The 19,530-nt window shown below is 45.3% G+C and overlaps 1 protein-coding gene across 13 annotated transcripts in view; it reads left to right on the top strand.

Moving 5' to 3' along the window:
* The window catches only part of APBB2 (amyloid beta precursor protein binding family B member 2), a 411,855-nt gene that overhangs the window by 311,326 nt on the left and 80,999 nt on the right, over window positions 1–19,530 (top strand). For all 13 annotated transcript variants that reach the window (XM_008017573.3, XM_008017571.3, XM_038008602.2 and 10 more), the window contains 2 exons: window positions 10,037–10,183; window positions 12,932–13,059. In XM_008017573.3, the coding sequence (XP_008015764.1) occupies window positions 10,037–10,183; window positions 12,932–13,059 (275 nt within the window). The remainder of the gene's footprint in view (window positions 1–10,036; window positions 10,184–12,931; window positions 13,060–19,530) is intronic.

Below are 19,530 nucleotides of genomic sequence, written 5' to 3' on the forward strand. Positions count from 1 at the left end.
CACTGCAGCCTCGAACTCCTGAGCTCAAGTGATCCTCCCACCTCAGCCTCTCTAGTAGCTGGGATGACAGGTATACACCTCTGTGCCTGGCTAATTAAAAAAAATTTTTTTACAGACCATGTCTCACTTTGTCACCCAGGCTTGTCTTGAACTCCCAGCCTCAAGTGATCCTCCTGCGTCAGCCTCCCAAGTAGTTGGGACTGTAGGCATGAGCACAATCCACTGTGCCTGTCCAGTTTCTTGTATTAAAGACTGGGTGTTGGGTCCAGTGGGGTGGCTCACGCCTGTAATCCCAGCACTTTGGGATGCGAAGATGGGAGGATCACTTGAGCTCAGGAGCTTGAAACCAGCCTGGGCAACATGGTGAGAGCTTTACTCTACAAAAAATCAAAAATTAGCAGAGTGTGGTGGTGGATGCCTGTAGTCCCAGCCACTTGGGAGGCTGAGGTGGAAGGATCGCTTGAGCCTGGGAGGTCAAGGCTGCAGTGAACCATGATTTTACCACTGTACTCCAACCTGGGTGACAGAGTGAGATCCCGTCTCAGAAAAGAAAAAAAAAAACCTGGGTCAGACTTTCTCACCTTCACAAGTCATTCAGTCCTGCCTGTTGGCTCAACTGCCAGCCACCTGGAAGTTGTGCAGCCCTTTCTTGCCCCTCCCTACTTCCCTATACCCGTTTCTTCTGTTCACCCTTAAATTCCTGATCATTTCCTCTGTAGAGCCATTTAACCGTTTTCCTCATCCACTAACCAAAAGCGGACTGTGATGCTAACTAGAAAACTTTTGCTAGCCCTGATGTGTATACACACATAAAATATGTGTTGATGTCTTGACAAGTGAGCACTCTGCTATCTAACCACCTTGGAACTCTCTTAAAGTACAGTAAATCCTTAACATTATTAGTGAGTTCTCAGAAACTCCAGCTTCAAGAGAAATGATGTATAAGGAAAGCAAATTTTTTTCTCATCAACATTATAGCAAAACAGCATTGAAAGAAGTTGAACGAAACAACCTTATTCAAGGTAGGTCATTTTGCTTAAAGTCACAGTTTTTAAAAATCTATCAACGATGTTAAGTGAAGATTTACTGTACTTTGTATTTTTACAGCTTTTGGAAAAGTGGTGAGAGCTTTGGACCACCTTTCCATCACACACACACACATACACACACATAATTTTGGATATATTTTCAGGGTGTTTAGAACTTCCTGAAGCCCATCCATGGATCTCCCAGGTCTGTGGACCCTTAATAAAATCCCTGAAGTGTGTCTGGGCGCGGTGGCTCACGCCTGTAATCCCAGCACTTTGGGAGGCTGAGGTAGGCAGATCACTTGAGGTCAGGAGTTGGAGACAAGCCTAGCCAACATGGTGAAACCCCATCTCTACTAAAAATACAAAAATTAGCTGGGCATGGTGATGGGTGCCTGTAATCCCAGCTGCTCAGGAGGCTGAGGCACAAGAATCGCTTGAACTTGGGAAGCGGAGGTTACAGCGAGCTGAGATCGTGCCACTGCACTCCTGCCTGGGAGACAGAGAGAGACTCAGTCTCAAAAACAAAACAAAACAAAAAGCCGGGCTCATGCCTGTAACACCACAGCACTTTGGGAGGCCAAGATGGGTGGATCACCTGAGGTCAGAAGTTTGAGACCAGCCTGGCCAACATGGTGAAACCCCGTCTCTACTAAAAATTCAAAAAAATAGCTGAGTGTGGTGCCGGGTGCCTGTAATCCCAGCTACTCAGGGAGGCTGAGGCAGAAGAATGGCTTGAACCTGGGAGGCAGAGGTTGCAGTGAGCCAAGATCGCATCACTGCACTCCAGCCTGGGTGACAAGAGCAAGACTCTGTCTCAAAAAAAAAAAAAAAAAAACCCTGAAGTCAGCTGATGAGATGGAGCCTGCCCTTCTAAAGAGGACAGAGCAGCCCCCACCCCCACCAGGCTCTGCATCTCTCTCTGTCCCCCACCACCTAGGGGTATCCTTAGTGTTGCTCAGTCATTAATTGTAAAAACAAAACTAGATTGGCATAGCTGGCAATGATGTGTCAGGACTGGGCAATCAGAGACCTTGAGAAAATAGTGGTCACCTTTTTTCACCTATTTCCTTTGGGCCAGGCCCTTTGCAAGATTCTTAATCTAAGCCATCCCATTTCATCTTGCCAGGACCCTATGAGGTCCACCCTGTTATCCTTACAGCAACAGATGAGGAAACTGAGGCTCACCAAGATTGAGTAATCTGGGTCACACTGCTAATAAGTGGCTGACCTGAGATTTCATCCCAGAGTTAGTGGCTTGAACACCTGGGCCCCAAGCCACTCTGCTCTGGGCCCCTTCTCCCATAGTTGCACCTTACTCTTCTCGATCCATGCCCACAGAGCTGTGTGACCTTGGATGTGGCCATCAAACAAATACGCCCTTCCAGTTTTTTGAAATACTACGTAGGGCAGAGTGTTTGGTCTGTTTGGCCCATTGATAATAAGTCTCCGGTGCCTGGCATATGGTAGGTGTCATAAATATTTGTTGACTAAATGAATTAATCTGTCCTGCAAGACTCAGCTCAATTTTATGTCTTTTAAGAAGCTGTCCATCACTAACTCTGAATTTTAAAAAAAAAAAAAAAAGCCCAGGCTCAGTGGCTCACACCTGTAATCCCAGCACTTTGGGAGGCCGAGACGGGTGAATCACTTGAGATCAGGAGTTGGAGACCAGCCTGGCCAACATGGTGAAACCCTGTCTCTACTAAAAATACAGAAAATTAGCTGAGCGTGGTGGCACACGCCTGTAATCGCAGCTACTTGGGAGGCTGAGGCAGGAGAATTGCTTGAACCTAGGAGGCAGAGGTTGCAGTGAGCCAAGATGCTGCCACCGCACTCCAGCCTAGGCAACAGAGTGAGACGCCGTCTCAAAAACAAAAAACAAAACAAAACAAAAAACTCTCCTTCCATGAGCTCCCAACCCATGCTTGTGCCTCAGTGCACCCTTCATGGTCCGTGCTATAGATTGCTGCTATGTGTCTGCTGTGTCACAAGCTTCTCAAGAGCAGGAACTTATCTACTCTCAGATACTCTCAGTTAACTCAGATGGATCTACAGGGAAGAAAGGGCACTCATCTCTGTAGGTCCTCCAGGAAGTAGTCACTCAGTAAATGTTATCAGCACAAATACACAGTTGTTATTGTGCTATAGGATAATTAGGCTTGAATGGTAAGTAATTCCCATAGATGACTGTTAATTAGGATTACATTTGTAGAAATTTGTAGTGTTGGGCCACATTTTAGCTTTTTGATGTGAACTTTTTTAGTTTTTTAACGTCTGTAACTTAATGTTGTTATATGTTCTGGTACCATTTACCTTTTGGTCACTATCCCTCAACAGTCACAGAGCAGTGGCTGTGCCCTGGGTGTTGGATATGCTCCTTAGTGGACATGAGCTCATTTTACCACTGTCTTCTTTGGTCTTGTACCCCGAGGCCAACTCACCTGGCTAGAGGCAAGGCCTGTATCCCACAGCTCACTGGCTCCCGGCCCCTGGTCTCACCCCTCACTGCATCCCCTGCCCCTCCTGGTCCCTGGAGGAGATCCCCCAGTTTTCTGACAGCACGCTCTCATTTTGCTGCCTGCATTAAAGCCCAGAGGAAGGAAAAGGACAGAAACCTAGAAATTCAGCAAACTAAAAGAGAAATGGAAGACTGGGGAAAACAAAAATTGAAATAATAGTATCTTCTGGAACCAGAGAGAACAAAGTACATACTTGCTGAGGGCCTACAATGTCCCAGCCACTTGCCCTTCTTCATTTCCTTATCACTGTTCAACTGAGTAACCTTAGATGCCTGGAGGCTGAGCATCCACTGATTGGAATACAATTCGAACTGAGGACCATCTGGTCATAGATACCCAGGCTTTGCTCTGTGTTCTGCTCCACGACACACATTTTAAGGAGAGGTCCTCCGCAAGAAGATGGCTGTATTATAAAACTTGGAGATAGAAGCTCCACACAAAATGAGTTTTACAACTAAGATAGGATGACTCGATTCCACTGTGGAAGAAGAGAGAACAAATGGGAGAGAAGGGGGCCCAGGTCAAAAACTGTGTCCCTTCTGGGTCAGCCATGACCCAGATCCCTTAAATGCCCATAGTAACTAACAACAATAACAGAAGCAGCAGCAAACTTGAATTTAGCCCAGTTAATCCTCACAACATTTGATAGGTTGTTGTGAGACAAGTTATTTTTAGTACCCACGTTTTATAACGAGGACATTGAGACACAGACAGGTTAACTAACTCACCCAAGGTCAAAAATGGTAAGAGGCAGCCCTGGGATTTGAACCTAGATTTTACTTTCAATCTGAGGAACCATATAACTTTGGGCAAAGAAAGGAGCCATCTGTCTATAGCAGTGGTTCTCAAGGTGTGGCTCCCAGATCACAGCTTCAGTATCATCTGAGAGCTTGTTAGAAATAGAGACTCTTGGGTCCTACCCAGACCTACTGAGTCAGAAACTCTGGGGAAGGGGTCCAGTGTTCTCTCTGTGTGTGTGTGTGTTTCTTTTTTCTTTTTCTTTTTTTTTTTTTTTTTTTTTTTGAGATGGAGTCTCACTCTGTTGACCTCAAGTGGTCCACCCACCTCAGCCTCCCAAAGTGCTGGGATTACAGGCATGAGCCACCGTGCCCAGCCTGTTACGTGTTTTAAGAAAGCCCTCCAGGCCGGGCGCGGTGGCTCAAGCCTGTAATCCCAGCACTTTGGGAGGCCGAGACGGGCGGATCATGAGGTCAGGAGATCGAGACCATCCTGGCTAACACGGTGAAACCCCGTCTCTACTAAAAAAAAAAATACAAAAAACTAGCCGGGCGTAGTGGTGGGCGCCTGTAGTCCCAGCTACTCAGGAGGCTGAGGCAGGAGAATGGCGTAAACCTGGGAGGCGGAGCTTGCAGTGAGCTGAGATCCGGCCACTGCACTCCACCCTGGGCGACAGAGCAAGACTCCGTCTCAAAAAAAAAAAAAAAAAGAAAGCCCTGCAGGTCATATATTCATATGTATCATGGTCTACAGTACATCTCTACATGCTGGCTTTGGCTGAAATCTATTAAACTAGAGAAATCCTTAAAATACACTAATAGAAAAGAGTAAAAGTTTATCAATAATAATAATAATAAAAGCCGGATGCTGTGGCAAATGCCTATAGTCCCAGCACTTTGGGAGGCCAAGGTGGGTGGATCACCTGAGGTCAGGAGTTTGAGACCAGCCTGGCCAACATGGTGAAACCTCGTCTTTACTAAAAAGACAAAAAATTAGCAAGGCGTGGTGGCACATGCCTGTAATCCCAGCTACTCAGGAGACTGAGGCAGGAGAATCGTTTCAACCTGGGAGACGGAGGTTGCAGTGAGCTGATGCCACGCCACTGCACTCCAGCCTGCGTGAAAGAGTGAAACTCCATCTCGAAAACAATAAACAAACAAAAAATAACAATAAGCATTTGCCAAGTTTTGACTATCTGCCAGGCATGATGCTAAGCATTTTACCAGCATTATCTTCTTTAGGCCTTGCACATGCTGTAAATATAGGTAGCATTATTATTTTACAGATGAAGAGACTGAGACTTAGAGACCTGAAGTGACTTAATCTAAAGTCACCAGCCAGAAAGTAGCAAAATGATGACTTGAATCCAGACCCCTCTGATGACACGGTTCTACCCTGAACCATTACTCTTTTGCCCTTTTGGTTAAGAATTATTGAAGAATGGGCATAAGTCAAAGTGTATATGTTGATTTTTTTATTAACATTTTTTTTTAAGTGGCAGATGACTTCATTAAATATTTTGAGTTCTTCCCATGCTCCAAGACGAGCCTTTATTCCCAGAACTGATTACGCCCAGCATCCCTCCCTGGGTTTAAGGGAAAGTGGTGGTGGTTATGAACCTTCCTGGCCACACGGGGGCATCACCAAACAGTGCAGGCTGCTCGTTGCTGCTCCGTTCTTTGGGAAGAAGCCAAGCTGGCCCCTCAGGCGGAGCTGCATATTCCCTGTATACCTGTTTCCCTTCACTTTGGCCACACAGAATGGGGTGAAACTCTTCAGATGAGAGACTAAATTCAAACAACAGCAGGGTTACACAAGAAAAATGACTTTAGATAAACTCACTATAGTAACATGTCAGGCTTGTATTCATCAATATGACAAAACAATTTTTTTTCTTTTTTATTTGAGACAGAGTTTTGCTTTTGTCGCCCAGGCTAGAGTGCAGTGGTGCGATCTCGGCTCGCTGCAGCCTCCACTTCCCGGATTCAAACGATTCTTTTGCCATGATTCTTTTGTCTCAGCCTCCCGAGTAGCTGGAATTACAGGTGTCCTCCTCCACACCTGGCTAATTTTTGTATTTTTAGTAGAAACGAGGTTTCACCATGTTGGCCAGGCTGGTCTGGAACTCCTATCCTCAAGTGATCCACTGGCCTTGGTCTCCAAAAGTGCTAAGATTACAGGCGTGAGCCACCACGTCCAGCAAAAACAGTATTCTTAAAGTGCTTGGATGAGGTCGGGTGATTTGCATATTTTAGCCAAGAATGATACTCTTGGTGTTCAGTGAGCTGTTTATATCAAAATTTTTGTCATCTTAGACTCCAAGGAGAGAAAACAGCCAGTGTTCTTTTTTACCTTCTTTGTCGTTACTGAATTCTTTTGAGCAGTCCTGGGTTGTAGGATGTTACAGTAGGCAGCTGGAGACGGTGGGAAAATGCATTTCTGACTTCTGGTTTGAAGAGAAGTATCTCACAGTAACAGTACTGTCTTAGGGTTCACCCCGGCCAGGATCACTGAGATGCTGTCCTGATGGCAGCTTCTGTGGATCTTGAACCCCATTTCCACATGGGCATGCCACAGTACCCTGTCCAAGCCCCAGTTTCCATGCCAGAAGCCGAATTCACTATAATTTTGACCAAGGTGATCATATAATTTATTGTCTAACCCAGGACACTTTTTGAGAGTAAAAGGGGCTGCTCTGAATAATCTTGCCAGAATGACAGGGATACCCCAGAACTATTGAGGGGAAAATTGGGACATGTGGTCACCCTAAAACAAATCTTTCATTTTTCCTTTTTGATTATTCAGTTAAGAGTTATATGACACTGTATTTATTTGCTCATTCATTCAACAAATGTTCAAGTGTTTTTTATATGCTAAGTTCACTACTTATTTTCTCCTCACGAAAACCCTCTGAAGTAATTATTATTATTACTCCCATTTTTACAAACAAACAAAATTGGGACTTAGTAAATGACTTTTCCCAGGTCCCAGTACCAGTACATCAGAGAGCTGAGATTAGAATGCAGGTCGTTCCTACTCTTGATCCACACACTCAGAACTGTATTAAGGGCTGGGTGCGGTGGCTCACGCCTGTAATCCCAGCACTTTGGAGGCCAAGGCAGGCCAATCACTTGAGGTCAGGGAGTTAAAGGCCAGCCTGGTCAACATGGTGAAACCCCATCTCTACCAAAAATACAAAAATTAACCAGGCATGGTGGTGTGCACTTGTAATCCCAGCTACTTGGGAGGCTGAGGCAGGAGGATCACTTGAACTCAGGAGGTCGAGGTTGTAGTGAGCCGAGATCATGCCATTGCACTCCAGCCAGGGTGACAGAGCAAGAACCTGTCTCGAAAAAAAAAAAAAACAAACAAAAAGAACTGTATTGAGGTTACCGGCTGTTTATCCAGCCTTCTTTACCATCCTAACCCCATCTGACATTGTTCCCCCATGAAAAACTCAGAGGCATATAGCAAAGTGGTTAAGTGTAGGAGCCCAGAAGCCAAACTGCCCAGGTTTGAATCCTGGATCTGCCACTTACCAATTCTGTGCTGCACCCAGTTTCCCCATGTATAAAATGGGTACAGTAACTTAGTATCGGCCTCAAAGGGTTGGGGTGAGGACTGACTGAGTTAATACTTTTGACGTTTGAATAGAGGTGGTAGGAGACAAGGTTGGAATGGCAGGCCAAGGGAGTCAGCTGGGACACTGTGATTTTGCTGACTGGGGCCTGGGTTGGGAACCGACATGGGAGAGAGGTTAGTGGGCTGCACAGCACTTTCTGGAGAAACAGCAGGGCCTGGGCACTTAGGGGTCATGCATTGGCAAAATCATGCATTTTCATAAAGCAGCACATTTGGTGGGGTGCTTCTGTGGAATATCCAACACATCCACCTGGAGAAACACACTTTGGTCTGAGACTGAGGGAGCAGAGCTGCGGAGGGGCAGGCAGGCCAGGCAAGACCTGGCCAGCCCTGAATTGGCCACAGCCAGCTCTGGCACCCGGGACCTCCTCTTCACCATCAGGCTGGTTCCCTGCAGTGTGTACATGTGCAGAACCTTTCCCCAAGACTCGGACTCCTGAGTAGCTTCTGTGGTCGTCACGGGGACTGCCTTCTTTTTTTGGTTTCTTTATGAAAGGCACCTTGTGCACCATCAGCAGAGTGGCCGCTGAGGTGGTCGCATAGCCTTCTCCTCTATCTAGGACCTAAGGATCAGCGCAGTGTTTGCTTAAATGGACTGTTTTGTCTTTGATACTTTGGTGAGTTTTTTTCCCCTGACGAAGTGTGATCAGCTACTCAGGAAGGGGGTGCCCGGTCTGCGCACGGTGACTGGAAGAGGGAAGGTGGCACTAGACCGAATGTGATCACTTTAGGACACTTTGCTGCATTTCTTCATTTGGTTATGAAGCTCGCATTTGGAAACTTTAAAAGCTGTTCTTCGAGAGCCAGTCTGTTGGCTCCCAAGGAAGGGTGGCTCCATGTCTGCCTTTCGGGGAAGGAGGCCTCTGCAACTGCTGGACAGCTTGCATGGGATCAGGGTGCAGAGAGGGATGAGGGACCCAGCTCAGGCATGTGGCAACCCTGGTGATCACCGGCAAGGCAAATGCTGTAGCCAAGTCACCCTCACACGCGCTGTGAAGTTTTTTCTTCATACGTCTTTGGATTTTTTACTTGTTATAATATGCAGCATATAGTATTTTTTTAATTAAAGGGAAAAATTGAATTACAGAACTTTAAAAAAAGAGAGGTAGTATGATCTCAAAGTATCTCTAAGTGGTACAAGAATAAATGGTTTTAAAAGCACAAATCTGTCAATTCTGCAAGCACTTCAGCATGTAAAGATTCCCTCGTCACGCTGTAGGACCTGACACACTTATTTGTTATCATGAGTGGATACTTTTTTTCCTCATTTTGTTGCCTTTCTGGGTATTAGAGAAAACATCTTGCTTCTCTGTTATTAGAAACAAGTGCCTAACATGTATTTAATTCATTCTGTCTCCATCGTTTCTAGGTGCTTACCAAATAACAGATTTCATGGGGTTGCATTTCTCACTATTTAAAAAACTGCCTTGTAAGAGGTATCAGGAGCTTAGAAATTTTTGTATCCAAATTTTTGTAATATAAGCCCTATACTTATATTTCTGGTAATCTAGTCCTTTTTTCTTTTTCTTTTTTTTTTTTTTTTTTTTGTGAGATGAAATCTCACCGTGTCTCCCGGGCTGGAGTGCAATGGTGCCAGCTTGGCTCACTGCAACCTCCGCATCCTGGGTTCAAGCAAATCTCCTGGTTCAGCCTTCCGAGTAACTGGAGTTACAGGCACCCACCACCAAGATTGGCTGATTTTTGTATTTTTAGTAGAGACGGGGTTTCGCCATGTTGGCCAGGTTGGTCTCAGACCCCTGACCTCAGGTGATCCACCCACCTCAGCCTCCCAGAGTGCTGGGATTACAGGCGTGAGCCACTGCAGCTGGCCTGCTTCTAGTAATCTATTCTAAGGAAGAAATCTGAACACATGCACACATCAGGCAAAAAGATATTTGTCACTACATTTTTTTAAATAGCAAAAAGTAGTTACCATTTAATTTCTAGCAATAGAGGATTTGTTAACTCAATTAGATGATTGAACATAATGAAGCAAATAAAAGTGCATTAAGTGTAGTACCTTGTAGTTGTGGGAGGGGAGTAGTGTAAACTGGTATGATTGGCCAAACCATGGAGTGACTTCTGTCCTCTTACTCTATCTTCCAGTGTTTTGCTGTGCGTTCTCTGGGATGGGTAGAGATGGCAGAAGAAGACCTCGCCCCAGGTAAAAGTAGTGTTGCGGTCAACAACTGCATCAGGCAACTTTCCTACTGCAAAAATGACATCCGAGACACGGTCGGGATTTGGGGAGAGGTAAGTGGCGCGGAGAATGATGTCCGGCAGGTTGTTTGCGTTCTCCTGTGTTTCAGGAAGCCCCACAGCTCAGTGACGTGGTCCTCAGGGGCTCCGAGGTGTTTTTCAGGTGTCTTTTCCCATTAATGCGGAAAGTGTAGGCATGGTGCCCCCGCGTGACTGATCCCTCAGCACTGCCAGATCCCAGTGAGGACTGGAGCCTGGAGAGAGAGCGTTTCTCAGTAGCTAAGTGACACAGATTTATGGGTGAGCATTAGGGACCCAGAACTCCCCTAAACATGCCTGCAAAATGGGATGTGCCAGTCTGTAAGAGCAGTTTTGCAGACTGGAAGAAGGACCCATATTCTCAAAGGAGGAAGGTGACTTCCACACATACACACAAAAATGTTGATGCTTCTACTCTGAAAGCTGACAAATTATCCTTTTATAACATTCTTCTTTACTCTGAAGAATCAACATTATACATGAATTGTGGAATTGATATTTATGTATTTTGCCCTTTTAACAGAGTGATTACATTTTGAAATGTTAGTTGAGATAATTTCAGAAAGGAAAGAAGTAAGTACAGATACCAAATGTGTATAAAACTCACATCAAACCGGAAAAGCTGTATTCCTGGTGTGCCCGAGACCTGTAGAAAAAGCATTTTGGGAGCATCTTGGAATAGTGTTTGCTACACGAATAGATGCTGTTCTCTCTGCTTCTAGTGAACAGAGCAGTGGTAGAAAAGTTTGCTTTTTGGTTGAGCTGATTGGAACTCCATTCACATTTTCTCCTAGCAGCACGTCCCATTGGGAGGTAGGTTTCCAAGCCTTTCCATGGTGAGGTTTGTCTGCCTTAAAGTGGAGCTGAATCACTGCATTGCCAAGCTGACTTTTAGATTCCAGGCATAAGGGAGAACTGGAAGAATTTTCTTCCATCCAAGAAAAGCCATTTAGACTCTTCTGTTTTTTGACTTTACTGTCCTCTCTCACTGCATTATCTCCCATCCAAATACCCAAGCATGGCTGGGCACGGTGGCTCATGCCTGTAATCCCAGCACTTTGGGAGGCTGAGGCAGATGGATGACCTGAGGTCAGGAGTTCGAGACCAGCCTGGCCAACGTGCTGAAACCCCGTCTCTACTACAAATACAAAAATTAGCCGGATATGGTAGCATGCATCTGTAGTCCCAGCTACTCGAGAGGCTGAGGTAGGAGAATCACCTGAATCTGGGAGGCAGAGGTTGCAGTGAGCCAAAATCATGCCATTGCACTCCAGCCTGGGTGACAAAGCGAGACTCCATCTCAAAAAAAAATAAAGAACAAAACCCAGGCCTGTGTTTCCACCAAATTCTCCACCTGTTTTCTCTCTCCTTCAGTCAAAAATGTTGTTCCTTCTTGGCCAGGATTTAGAAGGAAGGTGGTTGTGATTTATACTAACATGTGAATGACTGACCTTTAGAGGAGCCGTAGGTCTAAGGCAGCATGCTCCAGGCTCTGTGAATCTGTTTCACCACAACAATCGACACGAGTTGTGTTTTCTGCCAGTGCTTTCATCTGTAAATGGCTTAGCTGCTCTTGGGAGAAGATTTGAGAGCAGGCTGGATCTCAGCTGTAGACACAGGCCACAGCTTCAACACTGGCTGACAGAGGCACCGAGATACCTATCTCTGCCTCCCTGAGCATCAGAGCTCTATTTCACTCTGAGAATGTTTGGTGGGAAACTAAAACATTGTTCCCAAAAACTATGCCAGAAAGCAGTTTATCTGTTTCACTTTGAGATTTGAAGACCTACCAAGAAGCCTCACTGTTCTGCCGAGCCAGATCTTCCATCATCAGTGCCACAGCATCTAGATGACCTTGAGGAGAGAGAGTGTCTCAGCTGTACAACAGATATTTAATGGTGTCCTAAAATTATGCCTGGGAGATTGCAGGGGGAATCAATAGTCTGGTGCTTCTGCCCACAGAAGCCAACACAGGTGGGGAGATGGGACACCAGAGTGTGAGACTCTGAAGGACAGTGCAGGAGTTGAGAAAGCTGGGTGTTCCCCCATGCTGGGATCCCAGCAGCACCCACAAGTTCTGTGTCAGACCTTGAGCAAGTTACTTAAACTTTCAGTGTCGGTTTCCCCAACTGCCAACTGGTGAGAGTAACAATCCAAGCCCTCAGAGGGCAATTTAGAGAGATTGTGAGCCAGTGCACCTTAAGCATGTGGCCTAATGTAGTCATTTAAATGTTAGCCATCGTTAGTGCTGAGAAATGTCACGAAGCTGTGCCTGCTGTCTGCTGGGCAGACCACACAGCTAGGAAGTGGTGTAAAAGCCGAGAAGAAGCAGGTATCGTTGTGGGTCTGGAAAGGCTGTCGAGGGGATGCTTGGTAGGGCCTGGCCAGAAGAATGGGGAGAGAGGGTTCTAAGAATTTGATGGGCACAGAATTAGTGAAAGACTAAATTCTCCAGGGAACCCACCATTAGCCTTTTGTCATAAAGATTCAGAAGTGTAAATAATTAAATTTAAGAGCATCCTGGAAAGCAGGGTGAGAACACATTTCAGAGGACTCAGAGAGGGAGAGAGAAATTGGGCGTATGAGAGGAATCTGAAAGATATCAATATTCTTGTCCAGAAAGGAAATTTCTTGGGCAGACAAATTACAGACCGCAGGGTGACTTCTTTTGATGGCTGACACAGCGTTCCTGGATGCTTCCACATGCAATTAGGCTTTCCAGCCTGCATGAGGAAGACAGCGTGTTTTCTCATTGTGTCCCAGGGGAAAGACATGTACCTGATCCTGGAGAATGACATGCTCAGCCTGGTGGACCCCATGGACCGCAGCGTGCTGCACTCGCAGCCCATCGTCAGCATCCGCGTGTGGGGCGTGGGCCGCGACAATGGCCGGTGAGTCCCCGGGTGGGGCAGTCCGGGTCACCTCGCCCGTGTCCCTGTCCTAGCTGAACACCAAAGCATAGTCTCGCAGCATTTCACCGAATACGAAACTCGTGTAGCCTCTGTATAGAAATGTACAAAATGAAAGCGTGTCTCTAGTTCCCTGCCTCTTAAAGCCTCCACACTGCTTCCCTGCCTGGCTTCTGTGTCTCAAATCTTTTGTCAATTCTGACCCTGATCCTGCCTTCCAGTTCTGCATGTTTCTCCTCCTGACCCTCCTCATTCAACCAAGTTTCCAACCCAGGCCATCTGAACCCCTTTTTCCCCTCCTCTCTGCAGTCTTTTTAAAATTAATTCCATTTCATTCAGTTGAGTCTCAGCCATTTCAGAGGCCCTCCTGCTGCTGTTTTCTTCATCAAGGGCTTACTTGAAGGGGGACGTTGTACAGCCTTTCATCACAAGCCTCAGGTCATTAAATCATGATATCAGGAATTTCCGGGGTTTGGGATTGGCTAAACTTTTTTTAACACTGGAAAGGTCTGGTCTTATCAAAATTCCATTTGATGTATATTTTTCTGAAATCCTACTGAAAATACATTATTTATAAGAAATGAATCTTAGATGTGTTACAAATTTTCTGTTCTCCAGGATGACTGGAAACAAGGAGTTCCGATTTTCAAGTGCATATTTTAGTAAAGTAGCAGTTATACAGACTATACTCAGAGACCATTGTTAAGTAATTGGTCTACATTAAATGCAGTTAATTATAGTCAATCTTTGGCAATTCCCAAGGTACTAGAGCATCTCCTAGCATTTAGGGATGAGCTATACGATGACAGCTTTTTATTGCTTTGTTGAAAATGGACAAGAGCATTGCAAAAGAGGATAAAAATCCCAGACAACAGAGAGCGGCTCTCCTGAGCTTATGGTTCCATTTCTGAACATTCTGCTTTTTTATTGAGTCATTTGGTCTCTCTAATGGGGTTGTGGTCTACCTTGGCTTATGACAGCCTTTGTCAACGAACGCTGGGCATTAGTACGTTTGATTCAGTTCCAAGTCCTAAACCGGAAAGGAAGGATTATGGCCAAGTATTCATCAGTTAAAGAATAAGCATTTATGCTGGAACTAGACGTGAGAAATGGTCTGCAAAAGAGAGAGCTAAAGTGTCTTTCTTCTCACTGCCGATTGGATAAGCCTTCCTGGGAGCACAGTTGCATCTTTGAGCTTTTGTAACGGAGTAGTGAATGATGACAGCTGGGCCAGGTGGTTTGGGGGAATGGGTGGATGGATTATGTGTACACACCTGTCATTCCCTTGCTTGCCGGAGCTGTAGCCCTGGAGAGATACATGGATTAATTTTACAAGGAAGCTCTCTGGTGATGTTTGGTCGTCATTAAAAACATTTAGCTTTGGTGGAAGGCCCTGGGTATAAGATGCTTGAGCTTTTCCTGGTTCCTGTCCTCCATGTTTGTTTTTAAGGCAGGAACCAAGGTGTGGAGCTCGTTATATTACATACGTGTACGAGTGGATGAGCTTGGGTTTTCTTAAGGTCAGATTGTCAGTGGTTTGTATTGATGAGGTTTTCAGCTCACCCTAACTCTTTAAAGTGAGGCCAAATGCTACATGTCTGGAAGGAAACAAATGATTCAAACTCCAGTTGACAAAATTATTCAAGTTTTCTGAACCTCAGTTCTCTCATCTGTGAAGTGAGGATCATAATAAGGACCACAATACATACGTATATGTGCATGTGTGTGTATACAGTAATCGGTTCAGTGATGGGGACATGACAGATGCTTAATGAATGTTAGCCCTTGACTTTTAAACACATGCTAGCAGATGCAGCTAATGACATGGCTTCCTTTTAAAGACAGTGGAGGTTGGAGAGGAGTCAGACCTCAGGGAGACTTGAAGTACACTTGATCATGTGATCTAGAGGATGAGAGGCTGTTCCAGACCCTAATGAGTTCAGTTGTCCCACAAAGCAGGAAGAGCTTCCCACTCCCACTCCCTGATGAAATCAGTGTGAATTAGGTTACATTGCCTTGGTTATGGCTTTGAAACGTGGGCTGTATTACTCATGTTCTTATTCTCAGTGTTAGCAGATGAGTGTAATTTAGAAATACACTCAGGGCTCCACATAGCTAGCAGGACCTCGGCGAGATCATGAGACGGTTCCACATAGCCAACAGGACCTCAGCGAGATCATGCGAAGGTTCCACATAGCTAGCAGGACCTCAGCAAGATCATGGGACGGTTCCACGTAGCTAGTAGGACCTCAGCAAGATCATGGGACGGTTCCACGTAGCTAGTAGGACCTCAGCAAGATCATGGGAGGGTTCCGCATAGCTAGCAGGACCTCAGCAAGATCATGGGACGGTTCCACGTAGCTAGCAGGACCTCAGCAAGATCATTGGAGGGTTCCACGTAGCTAACAGGACCTCAGTGAGATCATGGGACGGTTCCACGTAGCTAGTAGGACCTCAGCAAGATCGTGGGGTTGTGGGTGCCTTCAGCCGGATCGGCATGAAAATAGCAAATTTTAAAAGTGTGTTTGCCAGTGAAAGGTTCGATTTCTCCCCATTGGTCCCCTGAGTTTCCATTCCCCAGAAGAAGGGGCCTTTGTACTCCTGCTTTTTTTAACTTTCCTTTGCTTTTGATTCCCTTTTTTTTTTTTTCTTTAACAGCAATTTACAAGAGCAAATTCAATTTGTAATGTTGCAAAGGAAAGGAGTTTTCACTTTGCATGAATAAAACATAAAAGTATTTCATTTTGCTCACGAAAACCGAGCCCATTTTGCATTCTCTTTTGTAACTTTCCTTGCTGAGAAAGAAGAATCTCTTCGGGGATTTCTTGATGTGGTTAAAATGAATGAGAGAAGTATGTATTATGCCAGACATGAAGGGCACAAAATCTTTCTGCAAATCCAGAGTGCTTCCCTGAGCCACGTAATTTCAGAAATTATCGAAGTATTTTGGATGTAACATTTTTTTACGGCTTTCAAGTGGTTTTGATTTGCTTGGAAGAAATTCCCTCGGGAATGAGTTTACTTTGCATGAGGAGGGGATCGGCTCTGACACCCCCACTAAGCCCCAGGGTTGAGTTGGAGAGACCTTTTATTATGAACAGCACGAGAAGTTGAGTCACTTCGGATACCGGTCTTTTGTGGGGTTTTGGTTGTCGCACAACTAGGCTGAAGTCTTTGTCTTCTTGAGAGCCATGATCTATCTTTATGATGGTGTTTCGTGGGGCCCATTTGCTTTATTGCCTGGTAGAGTGAGGGCTGCCTCCTCTTTCTTGGCCATAGTTGACTTTTGTTCCCTTTGATCAGTGAGGTAAATGTCATGGCCCCTAGAGACGGAGACTGGGGAAAGGGGTTTCGTGAGCTTTGTCTTAACAATCCAGTTCAGCCCCAGGAGCCACCCAGGTTTGCCTGCTTTCCTCCTGCCCGCTATGCAAAGGAGGACGTATGCAGGTGTGTGCACTGGGCCTTAGAGGTGGCATTTCTGCCCTTGGTGACTGAGGCCAATGACCGAATGCTTCCTTTTATCTTGTCTCTGTGGGCCTGCCAGGCTACTGTCCCAAAGGTGAGTTGGGAGGGATGTCCCCACCCAGTTTCAGGGACCTATGCTAGCTTCCAGCCTCAGTGTTCTTCTTATTCACTCAGACCCCGGCAAGCACCTTCCTCCTTATTTTTTTGCAGAAGTACCAAAACCAAGCAAACATAATTTCTTTTTTTTTTTCCTTTTTGAGACAGAGTTTCATTCTTGTTCCCTAGGCTGGAGTGCAATGGTGCAATCTCAGTTCACTGCAATCTTTGCCTCCCGGGTTCAAGCGATTCTCCTGCCTCGGCCTCCCAAGTAGCTGGGACTACAGGTGCCTGCCACCACGCCTGGCAAATTTTTTGTATTTTTAGTAGAGACAGGGTTTCACCATGTTGGCCAGGCTGGTCTTGAACTCCTGACCTCAGGTGATCTACATGCCTCGGCCTCCCAAAGTGCCGGGATTACAGGTGTGGGCCACTGTGCCCAACCCAAACATAATTTCTGAACACAGGGAACTTGGAACAGGGACTCCCCTCTTGCCTTGTGGTTGACACAGGCTTATCTTCTGGGTAGGAGCACAGAGATCCTTGTGTACTTCACCAATACACCCTAGAGTCTGCTAATCCAGCTGTTTCCCACAAGAAATGAAAATGATTATTGTCAGAGGGTTTCAGACCCCATAAATGGCATGTTTCCAAGAGGCTTCCGTATCAGTGTACCATGAGGGTTAATCAGGTTAATCATGGTTTTCCCTTGAGAAAAAAAAAAAGATTCTATAGTCACTTGGGAAACTGAGTTAAACTAAGTACACTGGGCCCTCTCAGAGGTTTTCCTATGCTGAGATGGACTAGGACTCTGCAAAAAAGCATTTCCCAGTCTTGGCTGGAACCTTTTCCTTGGTGGAAACACAATCACATGGAACACACCTCAGGAAATACCACTCTCGTTAGTAAATTCATTCATTTACATTCGTGGCAACATTAAAGTGCTCTTTTTGATTATTAAGAAAAATAGGAATTACTTTTAATGAATATTATAAGTGGAGACCCCATTGGGCCTGCTCTAATGAAGATAAAATTTCTTCATAATGAATAGCAACTATGAGAAACACACTCACCCTTCCAAACCCAAAGAATGGACTTAGAGGCACGAAGAACAGTGAAAGTGAGACTTTTGAATAACAGTCTTGCCAGATCGGGTATCTGGTGGGCAGGCACACTAGGATAGTCACAACAGGTAATTTATCTCCTAGCACGCCAGTTCCTCCCCCAGTTCCTCACTGGCCGAGTACTATGGGGCTACGATCTTCCTGGATGTTGCCTGAGTTTCATTATCCCCCTTGTAAGGTTATACCCCATTCCCTTCCCCACTTAATTTTCATTTCCCAATAACAAAACTTTCTTCCCTTTAATGGGCTGACTCCTCCTCTACATTGTTAGCTTATTGTGACTTTCTAGGTGCATGAGCCATGTGGTGTGTTACATTTGCAAGCAGGCTGCCAGGACTTAGATTTATCATGCCTTGAAAATGGACCATTTAAAATGTTTTCTCACACAACCATCAACAGTCATGATGTGTGCAAGTGCTTTTTAAACAGTTCTTTCTTACTCAGTGTTTACCCTGCGATGTTGCTTATGCTTACAGATTGTGTAGCCAAACTTCTCTTCCTAGAAGGTGTTTAATACCTCTGTTTTCTGGTTTTGATGAACAGCTTTTAAGAAAATATTTCTGTGTCATAAATTATTCATAAATTTCCAAATAAGGTTATCTTTGTCTTGATTGTTTTATCTGATTATGATCTCAGGAACTTTTGTCTAAAGAATATAGTCCCCACTGTACCGAATTTTTTCTCATATTCTCTTCTAAGATATTCCCAGCTGTTTTTATCCACCAAGACCCTGGCTCAAGATGTTTTATTTCTTTTTATTTTTAGAGACAGGGTCTTGCTCTGTTGCCCAGGCTGGAGTGCAGTGGCATGATCATCACTCACTGCAGCCTCCAAATTCCTGGGCTCAAGTGATCCTCCTGCCTCAGCATCCTGAGTAGTAGCTGGGACTACAGGTGTTTTTTATTTTTGTAGATACGGGGTCTCACTTTGTTGCCCAGGCTGGTCTTGAACTCCTGGCTTCAAGCAGTCCTCCCACTTCGGCCTCCCAAAGTGCTGGGGTAGCAGGTGTGAGCCTCTGTGCCTGGCTAGGTTGTTTTTAAAAAGGCCTTCGTCACACGTACTTTATGTTCTCGTTTGCTTGCCAGTGCTGTTCTGCTGCTTTGTTTTGACTTCTTTTGAAAACATTGCTGAATTTTGGGGAGGAGTTCAGGGATCCTGAGGAATATTGGGATTAATTATTTAGAATATGCAAAACTTTGACTCACAGGTTTTTAGATTTAAAAGGTGCTTTAGTATCAGTGTCTTTCAGTCTCTTTATTTTAGAGGTTAGGAAACTGAAGACAGAAGAGTGTGATTACCTTAGATGACCCATGTAGTTCGTGGCAGAGTGAAAAACAAACCCCAGGTATTTTTGCCAGCCCAAATGGGAAGCTACTCTATGAATCTTGATAAGAGATGGTGAATGGTCTAAATGTCCCAGGGTTGGCAGGGGAGGAGAGGCTGGGCCTATGTCCTAAATACTATGCTAGACAGCAGCAGGACACAGAAGGCAGTGGCATGGTCCCTGTCCTTACAGTCTGGCTTCTTCATTGAGGAGATAAGACCACATGAGTGAATGGAAAGCAAAGGTGGACACACCATGTGCCTGAGGACCATTTTTGTGGGTCCATGAGCTGAGAATAAGTTTCCACATTTTCAAAGCATTAAGAAAAAGAATGGGGGACCCAGGTATGGGAACTCAGCACAGCCCAACTCTTCACAGAAAGAACATTTGAGAAATAACATACTCAGAATGGAATGAGGCGATCTTTGTAGCTGCTGTATATAG

The sequence above is a fragment of the Chlorocebus sabaeus genome, chromosome 27 (genome assembly GCF_047675955.1).
Source record: "Chlorocebus sabaeus isolate Y175 chromosome 27, mChlSab1.0.hap1, whole genome shotgun sequence".
Classification (NCBI taxonomy): domain Eukaryota; kingdom Metazoa; phylum Chordata; class Mammalia; order Primates; family Cercopithecidae; genus Chlorocebus; species Chlorocebus sabaeus.